Source organism: Anas platyrhynchos, chromosome 15, assembly GCF_047663525.1.
Source record: "Anas platyrhynchos isolate ZD024472 breed Pekin duck chromosome 15, IASCAAS_PekinDuck_T2T, whole genome shotgun sequence".
Taxonomy (NCBI): domain Eukaryota; kingdom Metazoa; phylum Chordata; class Aves; order Anseriformes; family Anatidae; genus Anas; species Anas platyrhynchos.
Window position 1 is genome coordinate 8767655 of NC_092601.1, and position 16286 is coordinate 8783940.

The 16286-nt window shown below is 45.3% G+C and overlaps 1 protein-coding gene across 3 annotated transcripts in view; it reads left to right on the plus strand.

Moving 5' to 3' along the window:
- The first annotated feature begins 6639 nt into the window (after positions 1–6639).
- Positions 6640–16286, plus strand: part of SLX4 (SLX4 structure-specific endonuclease subunit) — a 31693-nt gene continuing 22046 nt past the window's right edge. For all 3 annotated transcript variants that reach the window (XR_011803493.1, XM_038187127.2, XM_072023708.1), the window contains exons 1-4: positions 6640–6791; positions 12208–12309; positions 14025–14784; positions 15796–16059. Coding sequence is in view for 2 of the 3 variants with exons in the window: in XM_038187127.2 (XP_038043055.2) it covers positions 14415–14784; positions 15796–16059 (634 nt within the window). In the remaining variant the exon portion in view is untranslated. The remainder of the gene's footprint in view (positions 6792–12207; positions 12310–14024; positions 14785–15795; positions 16060–16286) is intronic.

A 16286-nucleotide genomic window follows, 5' to 3' on the forward strand; every position in this document is an offset into this window, starting at 1 on the left:
AATCAAACAAAATTTCTGTTTTTGGAGTGTAAACTAATCCTTTGTGCTCGTGCCCATCGAAGGTGCTGAAAGGTGGTGACAGTCCTGGGGCTCTGTATGCAGGAAGGAGAGGTAGCAGCAGGATGGGGAGGGTGCTTTGACCCAAATCTTACATACCTGATCATGCTGCTTTTTCTGGTGCTTTGTCGAAGTTTCACATTTCTATGCACCAGAAGCCTCTGTAGGTTCTCGCCTCTTAGTCTCGGCTTTCCCTTTTACTCAAGACCTGCAGAAATTGCTGCTGTATGAAGTTTTTATACACGGCTAACAATGATCCTAGTGGAGAAGGGAGAGGTAGAGGCATCGTGTTGATGAACACAAACTGATGTGCTGATAGGAATGCAGGCAGGTTGCTCGAAAGCTGGTCTGGAGATGACTGACTCTGAAAGGGCCTTTGCACGGAACGCAGCAGAGGCTTTTGGTAAAAGAGCAGTGTAAAGGACGAGTTGTTTCAAACACAACAGGTAAGGTTTTTCACTTTCTACACGATGCCAAAACATGCTGTGCAAGTAGAGAAGGCCTGTATGGATCCTGCATCAGAACTTCAGTGCTGTTTGTGGTGGCTGAGCTGTGCTTTTCCAGCTGCCACCTTCTCCACTTAGGTCTGGAGTTATCCTCAAAGCACTGTATTGCTAACCAGTTTCCATCCAGCCTTTGCTCTTCCTGAAGTGAGAGCAGAGATCCCTAATTTTTCCAGCATGTTGAGGCAAAACATGAGTTCCAGGAGTGTGCAGCACGTTAGAATTGTGTTCGAAAGCCATCAGCACAGGCTGGTTGTCCCATGCTTCTGCATTTGCTTCCCCAGACTTCCCCATGGGATGGAATTTGGGATCTCCAAACTGGAACAACCTCATGGAGCTTATTTGAGTTCCTGGCTGTAAACAGTGCCGAACCCCGCTACGTACAGAAAACTTTGTTCTTTGATTTCTCCTGGGACTTTGGACAGGCAGCAGTTTAACATTGTTTTGTTCAGAAGTGGCTTTGAGTGTGGATTGGGTCCTTCTTGTATTTTTTTTCTACAAGTTAAGCTTTATGTGCTGACAGACTTCTGGTGATAAACAGCGTGGCCTCCTCTGCTGCTCTGCCCAGTCTCTTCAGCTGAGTCAAACCTCTATCCTCCAGGGCAGAAGATGGAAAATATTTATAGACAGCGAAATCCAGTTTGAAAGGACATTCCCGAGACCTCGTGCTTTTAAACTTGGACAGGATCCCTCTCACGTCTGGCTCAGGACCTTGAAACTGGACCGGCCCATAAAGTAGTTCACTGGGCCAGATTGAGAAGAGTTTGCTTTCGTCCAGACTTCCTGCTGAGACTATCGAGAGTGTCTTGGGCAGGCTCCAGGTCTATGATTTATGGACAAACCACAGGCCAGGAATCTGCAATCTAAGCTCCTTGAGCAGCAACTGTTTAAAACATTATGGGAAGAAATGGCCACTGTTTCCAAAAGAAGAAAACTTGGGAGCCATTAATAATGTTTAGCACTTCTGTAGTGTCTTACAATTATCAGTTAATCCTCCCGCTTTCCTTGTGAAGTAATTCAGAAATATCCTTATTGTACAAATAAGATCTGCATAGTCTGAACAAATTTCCCTAAGAAACACAGTCAGTCTGGATTAGGGATGCAACAATCCCAGCACAACGTGAAACAAATCTCCCAGATCCAAAGGCATAAAGACAGGTACCTGCTGGGTTTGGATGGGACACCATAAATGCAGCGGGAGCCTTCAGAGCACCCTGCCCAACACCCTGTTCATTTCAAAACTCTTCCCAGGGCGGTTCTGGGTCTGCCCAAACCTTATCGGTGAGATCATCCGCTTTCTCAGTAGAACCTAGGTTCAAAAATTCCTGTGATTTCAGAGAAGACCTGGGAGCTTGGCTGCTTACTGGAATTACCCTTCTTTTCCAGATTGTTGTCTCCTCTATTGCTCAGGAAGAAGAGGACGGTGTGCTAAAATGACCCTTCTGATCTGTCTTGCTGTCTTTCTACACTCAGAACAGCTCACCTAACTGGAGCAGGCTGAGCACAGTTCTTCCTTTCCTCTCCTCAGCAGGAAATTTTTCTTCCAGACAAAGTCATCTGTTCTCCCCCTGCTCTCAGAACCATTTTGTTTCTCCTTTACCCTCCCCATTTCCACTTAACCTTCATCTTCTGTAGAGCACTTTGTGACCAATGCTGTGGGTGCAGCACAGTCCAAGCTATGAGGGGAGTTCTTCTGCCATTAATTTCCTGCTGTCATTTTCCCATTCTCGTCCACGACCAAAGGATGTTCCTTGGTGCTGTCTCCTGCTGTCAGAGCTGGAGCACCTTCTAGCAGGAAATTTTTCTCAAGTCACAAGCTCATTCACACACACTGCTCCTGGAAGCAGTCTGGACTGTGAGCAGGTGGGAATGGGTAAGGGGAAAAAAAATGCCATCAGTCCCGGTCCAAATGGAATGGTTGGCAGCAGTGCAGGGACCACAGGCTTCTGTAAGTACTTAAAACTTGTAAGGACTCACGACTGTCACATTGCCATTAATCTATTTACATACAGCAGGAAGGGTGAAAAATTGGTGAAAGAAGTAGACTTTCCCTCCTCTTTTTAAATCTATATGGCAAAAGCTATCATAATGAATTGCCCATTAAGCATATCCGTGCAACTTTACTCCAAATGTCAGGATGTTATTTGCAAGGGATTTGGGGTCAGGTAATAGCAGTTAACGAGGAAGCAGGCCATGAAGCCAAACAAAACTTGGTTCTTCCCCTTTTGCAGCCCAAGTAAATGAGGGGTAATTGGGGATAAAGCCTACTCCAAAAGTAAATCACTAAGTAAAGCCTTAATGGAACTGTCCCAAATTAAACTCTTAGAAACTCGGAAAGTCAGTGCTCTGTCTAGAAGCAGAGGGAGATTCAACTTGAGCGTTGTTTGCTAATGTATCTCAATTGCTGGACTTCTTCTGTCTAAAGTGATTTAGCAGATATTTGGAAAAACAAGTGTTCTAAGTTGTCTTGCAATATGCCTAAAGAAATCAAAACATTTGGGTTTTTTTGTTTGTTTGTCTAATGGTGTTTTTTTGCTTTGCCTTTTCAAAAGACTCAGTGTTGTGCACTGAGTGTTGTGGTGAGCTTTGTTGACGAGCATGGCCCACGTCCATGAGACTCCATGAAGGACAGATTAATGTAATAACTTTAATGCAAAAAGTAAACTTTACTCAGTCCTTCCCCACTGCCATTGGAATTGGCCCTCTTGGCTATTTCTCTGATCACTGTTGACCTAAATTGAACCAATTTGTACTGAAAGCTTAAAAAAGTTCATCTGAAGCTGCCAAAGAGCCACCAGCATTACAAGCCTTAACACAGGTCTGTACGTTTGCCCGTCAGACTCAGCAGAGATAAAAAAGTGAAACACATTTTGAGAAATGCTGAGTGTGGGGATAAAGGTACGTACACATATATAATCTGTAACATGTGCATGCATAGATATGGAGATGCACAGGTTTACACATTTACTGTAAATATAATTGCATGATGACTTCAAGCAGTTGCTTTTAAAAATATTTTAGAACTGACAACAGTGCCCAAGAGTTCCATAATAGTAGTTTCCTCCAGAGAAACTTGGCACCACTAGTAAATATGCTGTCATTTGCAACGTGTATCGGGGCTCTGCCTGCATCTACAGGGTTGTAATTCACAAGAGGGTACCAAAGCACATTGTAAATCAAGCCAAGGTTTTCACAGTAGAGTTTAAAGCTCTGTGGCCCTATGCATGTGCTTTAGGCATGTCTATCAAAGTATCTTTGCTTCTGCCTTACTGTGCTTTCATTACCTCTTTGGTTTTTGAGTCCCCACCAGCACAGAACATCCTTCCCGTCCCATGTCGTTGCTCCAAGCGCTTTTTAGCCATCTCCTTCTGTCTGAAGTTCAGCAGGAAACTGTTTTCTTCCACCTCCCTGCATCGAGGCAGGACAGCCAGCACTCCCTGCCTGGGAAGGGGTTACCTGGTCGCCTCTGGTACAGACCAGTGCCCTGGTGGGAAGAAAAAGTGAATTATTAAAACACTGTTAGCAAAAGACCAGTAGGTCCACACAGAAAATCACAGTGCCTCTGATCGGCTGCCTGATTTTGGGAGAGCTGCTTTGGTTCCCTCGGTCTGGCTGCATCTTCTCAGTGACATTTGGTGCAATAGTGAACAGAGCTTGTTGCAGCAACTATGTCCTTATTGCCTTAGGAATAGTTACAGGCCTTGAAATGCCCTGTGAAATAAATATGTTTGGTAGCTGGTTCATACTATTAAATACTTGTGCTTTTGGGTGGATCTGTATTAGTAATGCCACAATTTACTTGGTTCTTTTCAATATAGACTTTAAGAGGATGCATTTATGAACATCAGCAAGCTCCTTGCACTGAACACAGTAAGTTTTAAAAGATTCAAGTGGTGGAAAAACAGGTGCTTGCACATGTTCTGTGTTTCACATTTCCGAGGTGCCCTTTTCTTTGGTGCCTCAGCACTTTTAGAACAGAAAATTGCATTCGTCTATGCGAAATGCAGTAGAAGAGTCAGGCTGCAGCGTTGCCTGGAAGCTGTGCTGCAGAGGCTGGTCTGGCTGCAGATGTGTGCGTTTGCTGTGCTCAGCATCACTTTGAAGTTTCTCTGTCCAGTAGCATGTGTTGGGGTTTGCAGCCTGCAGAGATGCCCCTCCAAGTCTCCTACCTTAGTTTTGATGCCAGCTGTGTTGTAGCTGGGAGGATGGGACTGTGAGCTGGGGCTTGGGGAGGGCTGAGGTTTGACGTGGGCTGCTTGTTGGGTTGGCCTCACCTGCTTGGCCCCTGCCTTGCCTCACCTCTTGGAAGAACACCGGTGAGGGACATGGGTGCAAAGCTCAGGTTGCTTGGGATAATGGAGCTCTCTTCCCTAAATCAAGTTTTCTGCTTCTCTGGTGCTTAGTTTGGTTTATTCTTTTACATATTTGGTGCTTTTGCATTTATGGTATTGTGCAATGAATATTACTGCGACTCGGCTTAGTTCTTGTGGAACCTACATGGTGTCTCAGTACATTATAACCAGAGTATTCTTCAGTGTGTTTGTGCAATGTTTGCTTGCAAGTTCTTGCAGGGTTTTCTTAAGAGTGCTCCTAATTCCCATAAAGTGTAGTAACTTCAGAGAGAACTTGAATAAACTAGCCGAAGTGTTGAAAGACACAAACCAAAGGATTTCTTCATATCGGTTTTGGGTTCTTTCATACTGGCATGGGCACGTTGCACCTCCTGGGGAGAGTCAGTGCATAAAATGCTCTGATCTGTCTTGCCAAAATAATCAAAGGCACCAATTCTTTGCTAAAAATGTGAGGTCTTCTAGCTAGTATTGCTTGAATTTAGCACGGCTTAAAAAATGAATTGCTTTGTGGGAAGTGAAAAAGCATGGTGCCTAAGTAGCTTTTTCTGTGTTAAAAGTTGCAGGTTTTTGTTGTTGTTGTTGTAAGATTTCCAACCAAGCAATGCTATGACAATATCCATTTCTTTTGGTTATGCTAAAATAGAGATTAAGATCTAATTATAGGGGGAGGGAGGGGAGAGGAGATGTTATGTGTAAAGGGGACACCATATTGATCACAATAAGTAGTGCTTTGTCTTTCTTTAGTAAAATGCTTACTTTGTTTTTGAAGAAAACTGATAGTAATGTAGTAATGATAGTAATGACAGCCACAGTGCTTTCTGTTGTTGCTAAACCTCCTCTCTCTGCCTCTTGGCCTGTTAAGAAGTGTTATCAAGGAGTGATTTGGGTTCTTACGATGTCCATACCACATTTTGAGGAATAAAATCCTGAGTTCAACACAAAATATGCATTGAAAAGGCAAAGGCACTGTGAGGATACACGCACCCTCTCTCTCTGGTGCTTTTAGTATCTAGCCACAATAAATTGGTCATTTGGAGGAAATAATTATTGATTGCAACTCCACGCTACTGTGAGGTGTCAGGGCTTAAGCTGACTAATGAAGAAATGGCATCCATTTCCCTGTTCTACTCCCACTTTGTATAAAGGACAAAATAAAATGTCAATGCTGAGAGATCAGCTCTGTAGAAGCTCGAGCTAACTGCTCACCTCGAATTTCCATGGGGCAAGCTTATTAAAACCTCAAAGCATTGCCCTTATCCCAGACTTCACAATTTTCTTATACCAGGCTTTTTTTTTTTTTTTTTTTTTAACGGACTTTAGTTGTAGCTCTGGAAATTCCGTGTGAGGACAGGGACGTGACTTTTCACCACAGTTCCATGGTGGGCAGGGGCAGGTGTGCCGTATGCACTCCTTAGCTCCATGTATTTAATATTTCTATAAATTCCACTGATTTTTTTTTAAATAACAAGAAGTGTTGCGTGCTTTGCTACTGCTTTTTCACGAGCAGCCCTTTCCAGCGGCCGCCTCCACAGCCCCGGGCGGGGGCCGTGCCCGCTGCCGCCGCTTCCCCGGCGCTCGGCCGCCCCCGGCGGCCACCTCAGGGCTGCCCGGGGCCGAGCCCGCCTCAGGGGCCGTCGCCATGGCAACCGGTGGCGGGAACCCGGCGCGCACGCGCACACAGGGTGCGGCCGCCGCCGTCCGCGCCTGCGCGGGCGCCGCCGGGCGCTGCCGCGCGCATGCGCGTCGGCCTCCGGTGCAGGGCAAGGGAGCCGGTTGGCGCCCCGCGCATGCGCCGAGCTGCGGCGGGGCGGCGGGGGGCTCCCCGCGGGGGCGGCGGGGCGGCGGGAGCGGCGGCGGCAGCACGAGGCGCAGCGCAGAGGTGGGCGGCGGGCGGTGGGGCGGCGTGACGTCATGACGCCGGCGCCGCGCGGCGGCGGGAGCGAGGGGGAGAGGGAGGGGGCCGGGGTGTGACGTCAGCGGGGGGCGGGGCCGGGCAGGGGGGCCGCGAAATGGCGGCGCTGAGGCGGGGCCGGGGCTGGTGGCGGGGATCCGGGAGGGGGCACGGGGTTAAAGCGTTACAGAGTCACACAATTAAAGTGTTGGGTACAGAATCACGGAATTAAACTGTTTAGTCCCGAGTCACAGAATTAAGCCGTTCGTTACCTGCCGGTGAAGCTCAGGCTGAGCTTTGGGGTCCTCGCTTGTGTGCGAGGCCCTGGGGCGGTTTGTAGAAATAATATCGGTCAGAGGGACCCGTGTGGTGTTTGTGAGCTGCCTCGCGATGTGGCTGCGAGAGGCACGCGTTTATAAATAATTGCAATAGATCCCCAGCATCACTGACACCATGCCAGGGTTTCACTGACAGCTCCCATCAGGTCTGTAGCTGACGATATATCTGGATATTGGCGAGGTCTAGGGCCTGGCTTCATGAAAGGAGAAGGTATTTTAAGAAGAATCAATGTAAAAATGCGTTTTCAGGACAGAAAACTGAGCCTGTTTGTGTAAGACTCTGGAATATGGAGAACAGAGGTGATAGTGTGAAAACATCATCAGGCAACGTACTCACAAGGCAGTGCATTATCTACTGTGCTGCAGCTCCTGTACGTGATGTTAACTGCAAAGAAGGCAAATTATTCATTGTTACAAATTAATGAAGAGTTAGTGGAGGAAGTAAATGATTAGGTCACCTGCAGAAATCCACGATGAGTGTGGTAACCTTTCCAAAGCAAGCTTGTTAGGATTCTTGGATAATGTGGGGACACCAAGATGCTGTGCTAAGCTTCACTTTGTAGTTAGCTTTTGTGATAATAAGCTAAAATCAGAAGATGGGCTTTATGGGAGAAAAGGGTATCTGTAGGACTTGTATTGTTTGAAGTGAACGTCCCCCAAATGTTTTATGCCTTTTAGAATAACATTGTCCCCTTGAAAAGAAATGGCTTGAACGTTTAACATTAAAACATTATTATTTCTCATTATATTCACTTCCTGATTAATCATTCAGTTGATTTTCTTGCCATAAATATCCATAACTGTGATTGCTCCCTTCTTTATCTACAAAATTATGAGTGATGATCTGAAATTTCACCGCCGCTGTCGCTGGTACCACGTGTAGAGGAAGCTTGGCCTTTTTGCTGCTACAGCGTGGTGTCAGTGTGGTCCTGCAGGGACCTGCCCTGGTGGTGACACCTCTCCGGACTCCTTGCTTCCCAGACAGCCGTACCTGTCCTTTACGTGCGGCCCTGTCCCGAAGCAGTGACTTTGTGCTGAGGTCTCTGCTCATTTGCCAAGTGCCTGCCTCGTTCTGTTGCTGTCTGTCATCAGCAGCATCTCACGGTTCCCTTCTCCCAGACAGCTTGATCATGGGTGCTGTATGTCTTCAATCTCGTTTCCTAAGCCTAAATAATAGAAAAACGCGAGCGAATCTCTGTGGGACAGTAGCAGAAACATATGCTCCCAATGAACTGCTATTTGTAGTTGCATTTTGAAACCTAGCTAGCTATGTTTTCATCATTTTACATGTGGGTTGTATTGATTCTGAATTATTTTAATTAATCATTTTGTCCCTTGGTACTTCCTTAATGGTTTACAAAAGAATTACACCTCTGTTAGCACACAGAGGCCTCATTAAAAAGGTATTAGCTTAACGTAGGAGATCTTGGTTTTCATAAAATTGTGTTGATTGGTATTAATTTTATTATCCGTCCTTAGTCATCAATTCCCATATAAGCCATTTCTTTAACGGCCTGGTGTTGATCTCAGTCTGAAAGATGGGTGTTTGCTTCCCTAATTGTCCTTGTGAAAAATCGCAGTTAGCAGCCTAGAGAGCTGTTAGCCCGTTTTTCTGTAACTCTGCCTGCAAATGATCTGAATCTCTTGGCAGAAATATCTTCAGTAGCCGCTACCGAACACGCTTTGGATTAGCTGGGGTAGGTTCCATTCAGCAGCGTTGTGGGACGGGTCCAGGCACCATAGGATGTTCTGTAGAATATAACGTATGTGTGGGTTTCCTCATAGATATTTATGCAGAGATTTAGTTCTGCATATTTTCAGTTAGTATTGACAGTTCTACAGTTTGTTTTCTCACCACCCAGTGGCCCTGGTAGGTCTTTGTTCTCGTTTTTGGTGTACACCAAAGATTCTTTTTGAAAGTCCTTAACTTTTGTGACCATAAAATTAATCTTACATAATTTTATGTCCTTTTCATTTCTCTACAGTTCCTTGTTTATGTTCAGTGCTATCCCATTTTCTTACATTTATTTTTATTATTACTGTGATTACTTCTCTTCTGCACTGAACAATAAATTACTTCTCAGTAAGTATTGTTCTCTTTATTGATTTTTGGGCCTCCAGTGAAATGGTTTTATTCAGTCCTTAATTCTCAGTTGTATGTTTCTGTTTAAATTAATAATTTTCCTGTTGCTTTCAATCACATCAAATAAGCATTTTTGAAACACCAGCTGCATACATTTCTTATTTGTATGCTGCTGTGTTTGCATACAAGCGACAAGCATTTGCACCTGAGCAACCGTTATTTTTATTTTTATGGTCACTTCCCCTTTATCCTTCCAGAGGAGGTAGAAAATAAAAATTTCCTATTTTGGTGAAGTGCTTTGTAAACTAAGGTCAGTTTCTCCAGCGTTTGAAAGCTAGAGAGGCATTTTGTCATGTAAGTAGTGATTTAAAATTCATGCCTAGAATGGGATAAAGCTTTTATTGGCCATAAAATACTTTACCATATGTACAAGGTGCTAGCAGGGGGAGGTGTAGTCTCTAAAAGAAACGTGAGCATGGTACCCCGATGGGATATAAGGTATTGTAAGGGGTATTGTCAGGTAGACATCATTACTGGTCATTGCTAAGATTGCTTGTTAGTCTGATTGTGCTTACTTAGCTATCGTTTTCTTGCTTACATAGACTTGAATTCATTTATCATCTCCTGTATTTCCACATCTGTTTTTATTACCCTTTTCTGGCATGGAAAAGCTGTCAGAGGCCAGGACAGGAGGGTTGGTACCCGGCTTTGAATTCCTATTCTGCACTTAGGTGTTTGCTCCTCGCTGACCGAGATCTGCTGTCCTCAGCGTTAACGTTTTTGCCCTGCTTCAAGCAAAGCGAACATGCCCTGTGTGGCTCTCACGTTGTGTCTCTGTAAGGTACCCTGTGCCATAAAGGTGTTGGCTGGTGCAGGGTCATGTGTGGAGTGTTTAAAAACAGAGAAATTCTGAAAATTGTCCTGTGCACATGCTCTTCTACATCAGGAATGGGAAGTGGTGGGAACCTGTAGGAAGATTTTTTTTGTTACAGGCTTTAGTCAGGAAAAATCCCTAGGGGATTTCTCCCGGTGTGGTTTCCAGAGCAAACACGAGAGAAATTCTTTCCCTTTGCAGTATTTGGACTGGCCTGACTGAACGTTTTGCTACCAGCCTCCACGGCTTCCTCCTGCAGATTTCAAAAAAAGGAGAAGGGCAGGGGGCGACGAAACGCCCAGTGCCAGCACAACGGCGTGTGGCATCAGGGTTTCGGTTAGCGACCAGCTGCAGGGGAGGTCGTGGAGGAGGAAATGTGGCGAGGCAGAGCTGGGGGCCGGCAGGGGAGCAGGTACGGGCTGGGTCTGCTGGGTGCTGCTGGCCAGGCCCAGACAGCGCTGATCCTCAATTTGTGGCCATAACGTATTCTCGGAGACTGAAGTGGCAGAATTGTTCCTGGAGCAAGTGCACAGGTTAAAAGCAGTAAGTAAACAGGCCCAGATGTGCATTCAGGAGTTCAGAAGAGATACTTCAAGTGGTTGAGTTGCTGGTAGAAACGTGCTTTCAGTTGTCAAAAGAGAAGCTGCTCCGGGTGTTGGGAGGATAGCAGATATTTTACCCATTTTCTTCATTTCCTGGAAGGATTCTGTGACTGAACTGAGTAATTACAAGCCTGTAAGTGTTTAATATGTACCTATTAAACTGGTTGAAATGATCATTGAATTCTTTGCAGATGTCTGTCATCATGCATTTTTAACCTGATAGCATCTTACCAGCATGGGAGCCAGGTCTCCCCAGGAGGCTGCCTCAGAAGGCTGATGGAGTGGTTTGTTGGCAACAAATTAGGAAATAAAGAACAAATTAACACAGCTTACTCAGAAATCCTTTGAAAAGGAACGAGGTAAAGAATTATTTTGATGGTCTGAGAGGGGAAACTGATGGAAGGATCACAAAGAGCATCCAGGGGCTCGTTCTGAACCTGTGGGGCACAGAGGTGAAGAAAGAGAGAAATCCTACAGGGCACATTAATGATGCCAGAGACCGAAAGGGCTCAAGGTATCTCTGTGCAGGTAAAACTTTGCTCAGCAGGCAGGCACTTTCAGAGAAAGGTAAAAGGAGATGTTAGGATCAGCAAGGCCTTGGCTGAAGAAGTGTGAACAGTGTGTAACGTCCTCACTGGGAGAGTCAGCAGGCTGCTGATGGCAGTACTGCTCAGAGCACCCCAAAAAAAGGGAGAGTGAAGAGGTTCGGGGAGTGCTGATGGAGATGGTTAGGGACCAGGAGGGCTTCCCTGGGCAAAGAGAAAACACAGGGACTCTTCTTTTAGAGAATAAACCCCGGAGGACGGGATACATATAATTTAATAAAATATTGAGGGGTCCAAAGAGAGTAGATTTGGAGTTCCTGTGCTCCTTGCCTCAACAAAGGACAGTCAAGGAAATAAAAAGGAAGCGAAGTGAGAATTGATGAAATAGTGTACTTCCTCTTGGCATTTTCAGTTAATCCAGGGAACTCCAAGAATTCAGTAGTTGCCTGTGACCCTAAAAACAGCTGGGTCAGAAAGGTGGTGGCATGGTGTGGGTAGAGGCTTATGATATAAACACCGGTGTTTTTTTTATGAATGAAACGTTGAGGTTCTGGTTTCAAGGAAGTTACTGGGAAACAAAATGAGCCCCAAATGAGAAAGGCGAGTGCAGACTGATGGGACTGGCCTTGGGAAGTCTCTAGCCCAAACCGCTGTTCAAAGCAGGGCTGGCTGTGGGGCCAGACCAGGTTCCTTGGTGCGTTACCCAGCCTCTGACCCATTCTGCCTTCTGGGCTTTTTCTGCAGAACCGTGCAGTGCTGCTGGGTGCAGGGGGGGCACAGTGCTGGGCGCTGTGTGCAAGTCACCTCCATGTTTAAGGACCCAGGTCAATGGAAGCAGCAGAACTTGGCACCACTGGAGCATGTGCTCTTCCCAGCTCCCTCCCTCTGCACCTTGGAACTTGATCAAAAAGAGCAATCAGTGCAACGCACCCTAAATTTCACCTTTTCCTTTCATTTTCCAGGTTCCATCTTTCATTCTTACTGGTCTCGTTTTGTACTGCTGCGATGATCCACATTTACTTGAAGGCCACAGCCAGGTATGGATTTAGCATCTAAGTGGATAGGTAAGTGCCGCTGTTTATTTTATTTGACCAGCTTGTGTGATTTGTAGAGTCCTAAAACCTTCCAAAATGAATTGAATGCTATACTGAAAGAAATAGTTTTCAAAGCTATTACTTCTCCAGCTCTATGACCTGGTGCCAAAGCTGGCTGTAAGGTACACCACTAACAGCAGCATCAGAAACACTGAGCTGGAGGAACCTGTAAATACAAGTCTTGAAAGGGAAGAGCAAGACAGATAAACTCTTCATTAGTTTTGCATCGTTTGTCTGTCTGACTTGGTCTACCTGGGGTACTGGACATTGATTGCAAACACAAAAGTGCAGATCTGTTTCAAAATTTAACATCAGGAACTGACTGTAAGTAATACGACAGTACAGATGTGTCTGTGAGAAGTATCTATAGCCGTGGAGGATGTGAGATTCTGTTTTTCTCCACATGCTGTCTCCTACTTAGAAGAAAATGGTCAATTTACAGCGATAACTACACCAAGATTCTGTCCAGGAAAATTAAATTTATGAACTGGCTACATAAAACTTCAGTTTCTCTCTAACAGGAAATGACTCCAAGATTCACGGCAAAATCCTCTGCTGGTTTGGGAGGCTGAGTTTAAAATAAATAAATCCATTAACATCTGTAATTGCTTATAGGAAAGGCTGACCCATGAAAGTGTGTAACCAGCATTCCTTAGCCTTGCCTGTCTGCAGCCAAACCATTTGAGAAAACAATCTCACATGTGTTTTTCCTGCTTTTTGAGTCTTTCGGTGCCCAGAGCTTTACTGGAGAAACTGAACCGCAGTTGCTGCCATTCCAAGTGAAACACTGTTTTAGGCTTGAAAGAAATAGGTTTGGGGAGCAATATAAAACCTCTGGTAAAACGGCCAGAGCCGTAGTGAACTCAGGACTAGGAAGAAGAGGACAATCAAAAAGTCTAAGAATAGAGATCTAGTTTTAGTGTTGCCTGGGGTCTGATGACATTTCCATCTGGATATTGTACCTAGTGCTGTTCCAAGTAATCCCTAGCTAGTGTGGCTATCCTTACTGTAGCTGAAAAAGATTAAGAAACTCATTTAAAAATATCATTTTTTTAGTCCGTTTACCTGGTGTATTTGACAGCAGTTTGTGAAACACGGTCACTGCCATGGTTTACTGAGTACTCATAGGAGGAATTCAGTATTAGTTAGCAGGAGAGCTAATCCACAATGTGAGCAGGCCATGAATGTAAGAAGAGAGAAGGGATGAATATCCCTGATAGAGTTCTTCTTACTCATACCCAAAACCCTTCTGGATATACAAAATTCCCTTTACTTACTTGTCAAAATGAGGTTGTGCTATCCTCTGTGCTATATCTCTGTCACAGCACCTCCAGAATCGCTTCTTGACCTGAAGGATTTTTTTTTCTCCTTTGCTGCATTTCTTGATCTTGTGCTATATAAACGTAAGGATGAATGCATTTAAAAAATGGACAATCTCAAATCCTGAGCCCCAGGCCAAAAGCCAACCCAGTGTCAGAGACCTAGTTTGGAAGTTTTCCTCTTCTCTCCTAAGGTAGCTTGTGCTCATCTGTAGTACGATTATAGTGTGAGCGTGTTTTGACTCAGTATGTGCTTTTGCTAATCTTACTGTTTTATACAAATTGTCTTCTCCTTCAGGGTTCCTTTCCCATACTGCATCTGCATACATCATCTGACATAACCACCTTTTTATTTCTTTATTTCAGGGCTGCAGTAAGTGTCTTTTTGAAGCCCCTAGCACATCCTGTGCATGGTCTGCACAAACTGTAGTGCTTACCTTCTGGTCTAGAGAGCTCAGAAGAACCAGCTTGTCAGTGCATTACATGTGAAAGCACGTGGGGTGCTTGAAGAGAGAATACACTCTACGAAATGGCTGCGAATTAAGTGTGGAAGAATGAACTGTCGGGACAGTGGAGAAGTGCCCACTGTGTTGACCATTGAAGTCTGGAGAATGGAGATCTCTGAAGGGATGGAAAGGACTTGGTGAAAGTCACAGGTTGTGGAGGATGCAAACCTGAGCTGATTCTGGTATCTTCCCCTCTCCTCCAGTCCATGCAGTGGCATTAGGCCACCGTGTTACTGGCACCTGCAGGCCAATGGATGAACAGGACAATGATTTTAAAGAGTTGTGGGCAAATATTTTGGGTAGAGCAAAGAAAAAACCTGGGGATGCTGAGGCAGCAAAGAAGGCCCAGAAAAGGTCAAAGAGCACTGTTGCAAGAAGCAAATTAAGAAGAGGCAAAGCTGCTGCCACGAGCCAAAACCATCACCTCTTTCCAGCAGCAAAGAGAACAAACTTGTCTCAGGATCTGGGTCCTAAGGAAAAAGCTTTGGTGCACAAAGAAAACAGTGACACTGTCGCCTGTAGTAGTGGTGAGACTGAGCAAGGGGATGGAAAGATAAGCCCCTTCCCTGCCAGCCAGCTGAGTACAGCAGCCAGTGACTGTAGCCAGAGGATTCTGACAGGTGAGTGAACTGAAGTCTTTCATTGAAGCATCTTGTGTTTCCATCTACACTTAGCTGCTTAGGTTTATCTAGGGTTTTAACTTAGCAGTGTGTTCTGCACTAGAGGCAGGCAGCTGGTGTTCTTTAGTAAGATGAAGCCTTAGCAAAAAGCATTAGGTAGTCATTATTCAGTGATTTGTACAGTATCAGAACTTAGAAAAACAGTCTCAAATCATCTGGAAGTAAGTCTAGAACATATTGAGGTGCCTTTTCACTCCGTGCATTGTTACATTGAGAAATAAATTGCCTCTGGATGTTGTCGAGGTTAAAAATATAAATGAGTAAAGAAAAATGTGAATTAATTGATAAAGGATTGGTCCTTCAGCAGTTATTGAATGTGATGGCCAGAATGCAGTCACCAGTACAGAAACTTAAACTGATAAATAAGGTCAGCCAGGAGGGATTACTTTGTATGTGTCCTGTCCTGATAACCTTTCTTAAGTGTCTGTTGCTGACTGCACTGAGTCCTGTAAGCACAGGACTCCTCAAAGCAGAGCAGGGGCGTGCTGAGATGGCAGTCTGGCATTACTTCTGCCTGCTGCTTCTTACCACCTCTCTTCGGGACTCCTGGTTCCTCATCTCAGACCCTGAAAGTTTGAGTCACAGTTCGGGTTTGGAGATCAGAGTGAAGAACAGCAGGAAGCACGGGACAGAAGAGGGGGGCTGCACTGCTTGTTGCCCTTGCTAGTGACCTTCAGGTGAGGTCTTCATTAATAGTCCATCCTCTAAAAGGGATACAGAGGTATTTAAACTGCACTGTGGCACAGAAGTGTGATGCTGTTACTATAGTTATCAAGTATAAAGCCATGTAATAGCCAAGCACCTTGTTCAGCTCTCTTTTTAAGAATAAGTGTTGCAAAGCTGAGCCTGGCTCAGCCTGCTGTTGGGGGAGGCTTCCCCCCAGCTCTCTGGGCAGCTCAGCTACTTGTTCAATACTGACTGGTAAAGCTCTGGTGTTTTCTTCCCTTCTAGTAAATGCTCTGAATGGCTCTTCCCAGACTACATTATCCTTCCATCCTGCTACACAGCCAGGGGCCTGCTCTTCACCCACCTCAAAGATGCCGCCGCTCGCAGGACCAAAGGCACGGGTAGCAGAGCTGGTAGTGGAGAGAATGCAGCAGTTCAAGAGAGTGGCACCTGAGCAGCTAAAACACAGTACAGACGATAGCTTGCCAAAGTCTGTAGCCAGCGGGGATTTTCCTGATGAAAGCCAGGAGCAGAACTCACCAGAGAATGGTACGTTTCTCCCGTTAGCTCTTGTACGTGCAGAAAGAGTGCTGTGGGCTGGTTAGAATGGTTGCATGAAAAGCAGTGCAGATTCTTGGGCTTTGTTCCCAGCTAGCCTAGTGGCTCAGCTTGCAGCACGGAATAAATCACTCGAGATCACTGAGTAAACTTGCTTTCTCAATTGTTAAAGGACAATCTGTGCTTTTCTCCCAGCTCTTCTCTGAGGCCGAATTAAT